Raw genomic sequence first — 10,636 nt, forward strand, 5'->3', positions numbered from 1 at the left:
CACATGGATATGGCTAACAAAGTACAACAAGGGAGATAAAGGCATTGTTGTTGCAAAAATCTTACCATAATATGGCATGGTCGATTAGGTGCCAAAAGTTTATCCAACTTGGAGAACAAACACTGCAATGAAATTACAAAAGATCCAACAAGAAGGGTCGATTAGGTGTCAAACAATTATCCAAATTGGAGAACAAAGACTGCAATGAAATTAAATGCAAAATCAATATCTACCTCAAAGGGGAGAAGTATATCTAGGCTACCGGAATTCCATAATAGCCTCAAAGAAGCTTTCCCAGAACCATATGCTAGCATATAATTCATTTCCATCAAGAGCCTACCCTGAAACAATTAAAGAAGGAAAACAAATTAGGCAGGAAATTGGTATACATATAGTTAGTAATTAGAATATCCATGAAATATCTGACAATATTAGTATTGTATTTTACAATATCTTAAAGTATCCTGGATGATGTTCTGGAGGGTGGTTTCACTATTTTATCATGTTTATTGATTTGTTAAAGTATCTTGGATGATCGACTATATGAATCATATGACACCATTTGGCACGGCTAAAGACCAAAGTTTCAAAAATATTGTTTAGCCTGAGATCTTCCTTAATGATTTTCTCCAACATCATTTTTAATCTCCCTCTTCTCCTTTTCACTGACTACAAATCTTGCAATCTACTCTTCTAACTGATAACTTTCAATTAAAGGCAAATTGGATTTAAGCATATTTGCACACAATTACTTTTAATCACTTAAATGTTCTACCTTGATGGTCTCTGCAGTAACTACTGTATGTTTGCGACCTCTCATACATGAAGATAGCACCTGCAAAGACTTAATCCTACATCCATTTTTTTCTAACAATACCAACAATGTGAAAGCTTCAACAACCATAAAATTATGAGTGAATAAAACAAGATTAGAAAACAAGAACAAATGTAAAGAATATTATGGAGAACTCTGTCAAACCTAGCAAATTAGACATACAAAACCTACATGAAAATTAACCATACCTTACATTTGGCGCTTCATATCCTGTAAAATAGCAAATGCAAATACAACGCGTATACTGAAGTGTTTTGGAGCATACAAAAATGAAATTAAGACATTCATATTTTAATTGAAAGATAATAACCATTAAAGGAGCAACATTGTTCAACCCAACCAAAAGTTCATGTCCACATGTTATGTAATTACAGCTTTGTACATTGGATGGTTCTAAGTTTCAAAAAGTAAGCTGCCCATTTTTTATGTAATGTTGTGATCGCCTCCGGGTCTAGTGCCGAGCCATCACCAAACCACTACACATTGTCAAACACAAGCAATTAATGAAAATGAGTTTAAATGAGTCTACATATGACAATTTGTCGTCAATGTTTTGGGACTACATTATTTACCACATTCCAATCACTCTTCAACTCCGCGCCAATTATGTTCCACATCCAATGCATCACATAATACCCACACTCATAGCCTCCGCGTTGAACGTGAATCTACATGAAGAACAAATTAACTATTGAATGTAGGGCTGAACATGATTAATAACATTTGAAGTTGCAAACATTGTATGTAGTTCGACTAACCTTCAGTTCAAGCCACTGGGGTGCAGTTTTAGGAACTTTCCCATCAGCAGTCGTGTTTAATTTCTTAAATGCATTGCATTGGAAGATTAATATCATGTAAATATAATGTTCAGAATCGCAGCCTCCAACTTTAAAATAGGTTAAACGACTAAAAATATATTACTTACCTTGTTAATTGCAGTTTTGATATGAACATCAGGCCTTCTATGCACTGAACAAAGCTAGACCACGACATTGTCTTTAGGACACAACACAACCATTTGCCAATGGGCACTGCAATTTGCACACCAGTTATGTATTAGTAGGACAAAATGAGTTACAACATTGCCAAAATGAATTTGACTTACTCATTCAAATAACCTCCTATGTACAGTTGTCGTTGCGATTCCTTAAGCCAGTTTTCAATATATTCTTCACGTTGCCCACATCTGTCCTTTGCATTGTGTATAGATTGAGGCTCAAGGAATCCATACACCGATCAATGACCCAAGCCATTACTCCACTCATTCATATACCTAATTTGCACATGTCATAAAATAATTGAACATCACGTAAATGTCATAGCAATATGAATTTCATAGTAACGAATGGATTTTACTTACATGGTCCATAATTGAAGTATGGCTATGTTCAAGCATTTTTCGCCTGATGTTATTTCATTGACATCAATATACATTAAGAACAATGGTGAATTTACATTTGGAATCCCAAATTCAGTAAGATCCCACACAAACTCAATAGACTTGTTGTAAATCTCAACAAGGGTCTTAATCAACTCACGCAAGGGGTCCTGTTTTGGAAAATCATTGTTTAATTTGGCAACATTCACAACTTTGTTTGGAGTGACGCCTGAATGCTATATCATGCAACAAAAGTATTCATTATAGGAATGTTCAAAAGTTTGGAATATACAGTTAAAAAGATAATAATTTGCAGAACATAAAGTATACTACCTCATTTGATACCAGTTTTACCAAAGGCAATGGCCATGCAATGAATGTGTTAAGGGCCTCTCTCACATACTTAATTTCTGATGTCGCAAATGGAACTTCAGCTTCACCATCAATTACTTTTTCGATGCTAACCCTTACGACATCATCTGCATACGCTACGCAATGTATGGTAGATGGTCCATCATGAATTTTTACCAACGCCACCAGCTTTGTACAATCTTGACTTTGGACGTACAACCCCATAGGTGGTGTTACACGACCAACATGTTCTTCCCTAGACGGGTTCACAACAATTTCAGCATTGCTCTCCTTTGTGCTCACGCGTGCACCTAACACATTTAAATCAAAATTAGCCGGTGCTGAGACCTTATCTCCATTAAATATGTCAGTAATGATGGCATCCTTCAGCTCATTTTTCCAAGCCTGTAGACTTCGCTTCTTTTCTTCTTGAATCTCATTCCTGACTTGTTCCCTAATGGTTACTACTATTTCAGTCAACTGTTCTTTGGTGAATGATATGGATGAGGTAGTTGAGGCACATGATGTCTTCCCATAGTATTGACTAATTGTGACCCCAGACCCAGCTGCACGAACATGACCTCCATGATCTGGTCTCCCTATGGCCGTGTTAAGTATATCTTGATGACCCTGTGGGACAAACTCACCCTGTGTCACTTGTTCTTCCAATGAGTCCTACATGAAGAGCAAATTTCACATCGTTAGACTTCCCTGTCATTGTAAACAACATAACAAGTAGTCATTATATGTAAAACACCCTGTGAAATTTAATCCAAAATTGAAATTGTTGTAATCCAAATTGAAGTTGGAACTGACAATTTTATCAGCAATTTTTCTTGCCGCCTCAGATGTCATCTTCCCATATCGGTTAGTGCGTGCCATCTTCCACTTGACATGTCTTTTAATGGGAGATGAGGGGTCCTCAATGAGTGGTGGATTTTCAGTCATCAGTGCGTCACGTTGCCTTTTCTTGATTTTCTCGTCTAACAACTTCTTTTCTAGCAAATCGTATCCCCCGCGGGAAAGCAAATGGGGACAGTCATTATTCTTTTGGATTTCCTGCATCTTCTTCCTAATTCCCTGTGGTTTAACATATAGTGTTGGAAGGACTTCAAATTAATTTGTCTTTACAATGATATAACTCAAAATTTTTTTTAGACATAACATCTAACCTGCCAATTAGGGGTTTTGCGGGTTTTCACAAGTTCCTCCCATATTTATGCATCAAAGCCATATTTGACGGAAGGATCTTCTTTATGTTGGTCCTCAAAATTACTAAACACAAATTTACTTGTGAAGGATGATTTAAACTGCCTCCATCTAGTGGCCACAGTTGACATCACCTTTTTCTTTGCATGTATGGCTTCTGGGATATCAAACCTGGCCTGCAGGACAAATTGTTTACTACTATATGCATCAAAGTAAACATTTAATTTTTTTTAACTTTATACCTCACCAACACCGCACTTACCAAAATGTCATTCCATACTAGCTCCTTTAGTGTGTCCGGTACATCCTTCCAACTGTTATGTACAATTGGAACTTTTTCTCTAGCTATAACACCTAAATAGTTATGGAATCTCTCTTTATATGGGCTCGATCCTCGCCCAATTGCAGCATAAACGGTGACAATAGGTTGCGGCTGATCCAAGGTTCTTCTAGTCAAAATCCTGAGCTGTGTGGATCGTCTAGTATTCCTAGACATCGCCTCTGACTGCTGATTGGACTGCGGAGGGGATGCTGGTGGTGTTGCCATGATCCTGTCCAAATAAAACAACTAATAGTTAACACTGACAAACAAATAGCATATTGTAATATAAATGGAAATATGAACATAAATAAATTACACAAGTTGAAGGGAAATAGGTTTTTACATTAGTATCCTAGGGTATAGTTAACTGGCATTGTTTTCCCATAGTCCTTCATCATGATCATTACGATTTGCTTGCACCTCATCAATGTGTAATGAGTCATCAGTAGAAGGAATTTTTGTGGAAAAAGGTGTAGTTTCACAAATGTCAAGTGTGGAACCATCATGTCTGTCATTTAAACCACTTAGTCTGCCTTGTAGAACCACTGAATATCTTGAATCGCAAGGATCTTGGACGTAAAACACCTGTGTTTCTTGTTGTGCCATAATGAAAGGTTCATCCATATAACCCACCTTATTTAGGTCTACTAAGGTAAATCCAAATTCGTCTTGATGGACACCAGTATTGCCATTGACCCACTTACACTTAAATACAATAGCTTTAAATTCAGTACAGTCAAGCTCTCAGATTTCTTGAATAACTCCAAAGTAAGGCATCGATGCTCGAATTGGATTGTTGTCTGATGCACTAGAAAAGTGATCAGAGTCGGCATCAACAGTCACACCACTGTTCTGCATTGTGCTTTTGTCATTTGTTGACTTTGTGTAGAATGAATAATTGTTGATATCATACCCTTTCCAAGTAGGTGCATTTAGATTTGGCCTAACAACTAACAATCTTAAAGTCACAGAGGCGCTGTCGTCAGCAAATATAGTTTCCCTAAACCAGTTAATGAAAGCTTTATTATGCTCTTGCAAAATCCTCCTCATGTTCATTTTTGGGTTCATTTCAGTGAGTTTTTTTTTTGTGAGCATCAATGTATGGAATGACCTCTGCTGTATTATTTAATACATGTAGATGCACTTGTGAGACTTCGTGCTGATTCATTGTAATAACGTTGAATCCTCGTGTACCCTTACCCCCCGGTGTCCGACCATGACGACTTTCAGGAAGGCCGACGGGTTGAGCACATTCAATGTACTGGGAGCAAAACTCAATTCACTCTTCAACAACATACCTTTCGACAATCAAAGCTTCGGGTCAGTGTAGATTCTTCGTATACCTCTTTAACACTTTCATGTAACGTTCAATTGGATACATCCACTGTAGGAAAACAGGCCCACACATTCTGATCTCCCCCACTACATGAACAATTAAATGCACCATTATGTCAAAAAATGATGGAGGAAAATACATCTCCATTTGACAAATGACAATGGCAGCCTCCTCTTCCAACTCCTCCAATCTTGCTGGGTCAATGACTTTGCTACAAATAGCATTAAAAACAAAACACAGGCATTTTATGGCAACCCGAACTTTGACAGACAAGATTCCCCGAATTGCTACAGGTAATAGATGTTGCATTAGTACATGACAATCATGAGATTTCAACCCAACCAATTTCAAATCATTGGGCTTTACGGGACGTGATTTGGTGAAGAATTGAGTGAGATTCGAAGATTTGAAGTTTTAGGTATGGAGGAAACGTGGAGGAGGCTTTGGCTGCGCAGCAGCTCTGATTTTGTGAGTATTTATAGAAGAGGACGTATTGTAATCGATTACAGGGATTGGTAATCGATTACAGGACCAATAAGCCTACTGGTAATCGATTACAGGATGTTGTAATCGATTACAGGCTGCCTGTTCATGTGTAATCGATTACACTGGATGGTAATCGATTACCAGAGCCTATCCTAGGCTAGTTTCTTAAGAGAATATCTATGTTTATGCTAAAACACATCCAATATGATTAATTATCACTACTAATGCACTTAATTCAATCATTCAATTATTACATACACAAGAAATCATAAATTCTATCATAATAACAAGAATTCAAACAAGATCAAACAAAATAATCTACAGACAATAAATAAGAGTAAATCAATCAATCCCTATTTTTCTAAATCTCTTACATCTAAGAGGCCTAATTCTCTTCTAATAGAGAAGAACACTTCCTTGGGGAGAGGTTTTGTGAAAATATCAGCAAGTTGATTTTTAGTATCAACAAACTCTAATACACAATCTCCCTTTAGGACATGATCTCTAAGAAAGTAGTGTCTAATCTCTATATGTTTAGTTCTAGAGTGTTGAACTGGGTTTTTGGATAGATTTATGGCACTAGTATTATCACTCCTAATAGGTATGCGATCAAGAAGGATACCATAGTCAGATAATTGTTGCTTCATCCATAAAATTTGTGCACAACAACTGCCGGCAAAGATATATTCCGCTTCAGCAGTGGATAAAGCAACACTGTTTTGTTTCTTACTATGCCATGTTCATCTAATTTATTTCTAAAAACCCATTTTGTTCCTATGATAGGATAATTTTCAGGTTTTTCTTCATAACTATAAAATAAAGAAAATATTAAAGAAAATCAAATATTTAAGGAGTAAACAAACATCAAAAACTCATTCAAAAGTTAACAAAAATCATCAAAGTAATCAATCAAAGATCATCAAAGTAATCAATCAAAGACAAGTGACCTGTTGGTATCATTTGATATTACTTGTTGGGCTTATTGATCAAGTGGCCTTTGTTTGTTGAATAAACTTTGATGTATGCCATGTGTTTGGAGAAATTGTTATCAATGTATCGCTTTTGCTCTTCTCCGTTTTCATAGTCTTTCATCATGATACCCAGATTTATGATTTTATTTTTCTGAATCACTTGAAGAATTCTTTTTTTTTTTTTTTTATTTTCTTCCCAAGTGATCTATGCTTTCTTTTCTTTCTTTTCTTTGAGATTCCTCTTGTCGGATTTTTCAATTCTTCTTTCAAAGACAAGATAATCGGATCTCATGTGCCAAGGTTGATTACTTTCATAGCATGATGGGGCTAAGGAGGAGTCTTCTTCTTTCTTCTTTGTATTGATGTTTGATTTTCTTTTATTTCTTTTGTTTCTCAGAAATTTATTGAACCTTTTCACAAAGAGTCTGAAATCATCATCATCTTCTTCTGTTTCAGTCAAGTCCTCTTTGTCACTTTCTTCTTGAATAAAAGATGATGAGGCTCTGAATGCTATTCTTTTTCTCTTTATATCATTCTCTTCATGTTGATGGAGTCTCATGTGTTCCATTTCATGTTCTTGAAGTTTTCCAAAGAGAGTGGCAAGAGACATATTAGTGGGATCTCTTGATTCTGCAATTGCTGTTACTTTTGGTTGCCATTGCCTGCTTAAACATCTCAACACTTTGTTAATAAGATCTTCATTAGGAAATATTTTTCCCAATGATGCAAGATGATTAACTATATGAGTAAATCTCTTTTGCATATCTTCTATGGTCTCATATTGAAACATTTTGAACAGTTCATATTCATGTGTGAGAGTGTTTATTCTAGATCTCTTGACATCAGTTGTGCCTTCATAGGTTACTTGCAATGTATCCCACATTTCTTTTGCATTTTTACAATTTGAGACTCTAAAAAATTCATCCATGCCTAATGCAGAAGTGATTATATTTTTGGCCTTTAAATTGTATTGAACCTTTCTTCTTTCATCATCATCCATTCTTCTCTTGGTTTTTTTATAATTGCATTTCCCACTACCTTTGTAGGAATAAAAGGACCAACTTCAATGGCATCCCATATATTTAAATCTATGGCCTCAATAAGGATATGCATTCGGGTTTTCCAATAGTAATAACCCTCGCCATTGAACATAAGAGGCCTATTAATAGAATTTCCCTCAAGAAATGGAAAGTTGGATGAGGCCATTTCTATTCTTGAAGTTTTTAAACTTTATACAAGAATCCCGCTCTGATACCACTTGTTAGACAAGTGGCCTCAGTTATCTTAAGAAGGGGGGTTGAATTAAGATAACAAGAACAATTCCCCAATTTAAAATTTTGCTCTCTCTTTTTAGATTAACAATGCACCCTTAACATGAATTACTCAAAAGATAATTCAGAATAAACTTCTTTAAAGGCAAAAGATAAATAGCAATAAATAAAAGAAGTTTAAGGGAAGAGAGAAATGCAAACTTGATTTATACTGGTTCGGTCACTTCCTGTGCCTACATCCAGTCCTCAAGCAACCCACTTGAGATTTTCCACTCTCTTTGTAAAATTCTTTTACAAAGTCTGAATCACACAGGGACAACCCTTCCCTTGTGTTCAGGAATCCTTTACAACAAGACCCTCAGTCTCTTAACTCTTTTTCAGAAGTAAAAAGAAAAGAAGAAGAAATCTCTCTTGAAAGAGACAGATTGTACAATGAAGATCAATCACAATTCCTTATTTGAATATGCAAGTGTTTGACCAAGGAATTCTTTGAGAGGATAAGACATTTCAATTTAGAAAAACTCTTTTAATCTTTTGAGAGGATAAAACATTTTGGGCAGTCAAAAACTCTCTACCTATTCGTGTTTCCAAGTCACATATAAATAGACCTTTGATGGCCATTCATAAACCATTTGAATAGATGTGACTCTTGAAAGTTATTTTCTGAAAATCTCCTCTGGTAATCGATTACAATAATTGTGTAATCGATTACAGGCTTTAATATTTGAATTAAAATGTTTATAAACTGCTGGTAATCGATTACCAATATGGTGTAATCGATTACACAGTCTAAAATTTGAATTCAAATATTTAGTAGCTGTTGTAAACCATTTTTGGCCACTGGTAATCGATTACATCCTCTGGTAATCAATTACCAGAGAGTAAATCTCTTGAAAAACACTTTTTAACTCAAATTACTTGGCCAAACCTTTGCTAAATCAATTAGGAATTCCCTTCCTAAAATACTAGTGATCATCTTGATGTTGTGGCTTGTATTCTTGAATCATTTGCATCATTTGCATCAAATCATCATGATCATCATCAAAACATCAAAGTCATTTGCTTCTACAATTTTCTATTTTTTCATACAAAGGAGCATGTGCTTGTTGAAATCTGTCTAGTCCCAGATCGCGAATCATGTCTTCTATACGATTTCCCATGTCCACATCAACTGGGTTAGTCTGAGAGATTGATGGGTTCTCTGGCAATTCCCCATGCCATATCCATCTTGTGTAAGTTGGAGTGATCCCGTGACATATAAGATGTGTTCTTATCTCAGCTATTACGTGGTGTCTCCCATTCGCACATTTCACACATGGACAAAAATATTTACTCCGCAAAGATGGTGCATTCAATTCAGTAAATTGGAGGAATTATTCAACTCCATTCTCATACTCATCACTGATGCGTGATGCTTGCATCCAACTTCGATCCATGATTTCCCTTTGCTGTAATACATTATCATGTTATGTAACATGCATGTAAACCTCACTTTTTTCATTAGAGGTGTGGCCCTATCCCATTCAAGAAGACGTCTTTTATTAGTAGATTAATACGTATATGTTATTTGTCTTTTCTAAATTTGTTGAAATTTCGGTAGCATTTCACCTATGTCTCCAAGTACACGAGATGAAAGTGGATGCATGTATTCATGCAACGCATTCAAGTATGCACTCGGAGAACAAAGTGAAATGTAGTATACCAAAATTTCAATAAATTTAAGAAAAGACAAACAACATATAAGTATTAATCTACTATAAAAGATTGTCCTCTCAAACTATCCAAACAGACAATTAAAGATTCCATACAGCGATTAATCCAAACTATCCATATTAATTATTGTATAAAATCTCAAACGGGAAACTAGGTTCACTCAAAATGCACATAATTGGTTATGTAACACAAAATTTATATATAAATAACCATGAAATTATCATTTCTGAGTCAAACGAATACATACCACACAACTACGATCAACAAGAACAAGTACGGGTGGGATCACAGCAGTGGCAAACCAAAACACATCTCCAAAACTCTGATGCTTGTGAAACAATAATTAACTTTGTAACTTTTTGCGCTAACTTGGCCTACAACAAAGGAAATTTGTAACATATTCAAAGTCATTGTCAGTAATTGAAGTTGTATTGTAGTTGTTTTCAAAACCAAGATAAAATGGGAACCAACGAAATTAAAAATGGTGCCGATCGACGTTTCAACAATTGACATCATCCTAACATATGTTAGCATTTGAATTAGTGGTCAACTCAACTTTATGAAAATAATTTTTAAACTCGGAATTATTGATCACTTGTTTAACTAGGCTTGTCAACAAAATTATAAATGTTTTCTCAAAATTAGTGGAGTTGGTTGTACTTTTTTTAAAAAAGAAATTGAAATCAAATGTAGTGTGTGTATAAGAACTAAGGTATAAAAACTGAAGAATGAAAAGTAGTTTCATGAATAGTTTTTTTTTTTAA

At 35.3% G+C, this 10,636-nt stretch overlaps 2 protein-coding genes across 2 annotated transcripts; both read right to left on the bottom strand.

The window, feature by feature from the left end:
• Nucleotides 1-1,161: 1,161 nt before the first annotated feature.
• On the bottom strand, nt 1,162-3,752 carry LOC114421549. The gene is made up of 7 exons (XM_028387521.1): nt 3,381-3,752; nt 2,196-3,239; nt 1,941-2,108; nt 1,761-1,866; nt 1,594-1,656; nt 1,408-1,503; nt 1,162-1,311 (listed from the first exon to the last, which is right to left on the bottom strand). Exons 1-2 carry the CDS (start codon nt 3,627-3,629, stop codon nt 2,508-2,510), a joined length of 981 nt encoding a protein of 326 aa, XP_028243322.1. The 5' UTR covers nt 3,630-3,752; the 3' UTR covers nt 1,162-1,311; nt 1,408-1,503; nt 1,594-1,656; nt 1,761-1,866; nt 1,941-2,108; nt 2,196-2,507.
• Nucleotides 3,744-4,320, bottom strand: LOC114421550. Its single transcript, XM_028387522.1, has 2 exons — nt 4,036-4,320; nt 3,744-3,949 (listed from the first exon to the last, which is right to left on the bottom strand). Exons 1-2 carry the CDS (start codon nt 4,318-4,320, stop codon nt 3,782-3,784), a joined length of 453 nt encoding a protein of 150 aa, XP_028243323.1. The 3' UTR covers nt 3,744-3,781.
• Nucleotides 4,321-10,636: the final 6,316 nt, after the last annotated feature.

Source organism: Glycine soja, chromosome 8 (genome assembly GCF_004193775.1).
Source record: "Glycine soja cultivar W05 chromosome 8, ASM419377v2, whole genome shotgun sequence".
NCBI lineage: Eukaryota > Viridiplantae > Streptophyta > Magnoliopsida > Fabales > Fabaceae > Glycine > Glycine soja.

Bases quoted from the DNA above. Each gene is read 5' to 3' on its own strand.
- LOC114421550 (XM_028387522.1), bottom strand. From the start codon at position 4,320: ATGGCAACACCACCAGCATCCCCTCCGCAGTCCAATCAGCAGTCAGAG. The intron at 3,950-4,035 runs GTAAGTGCGGTG...TTTGTCCTGCAG, and splicing joins TAGTATGGAATGACATTTTG to GCCAGGTTTGATATCCCAGA.
- LOC114421549 (XM_028387521.1), bottom strand. From the start codon at position 3,629: ATGCAGGAAATCCAAAAGAATAATGACTGTCCCCATTTGCTTTCCCGC. The intron at 3,240-3,380 runs GTCAGTTCCAAC...CTCTTCATGTAG, and splicing joins GAAAAATTGCTGATAAAATT to GACTCATTGGAAGAACAAGT.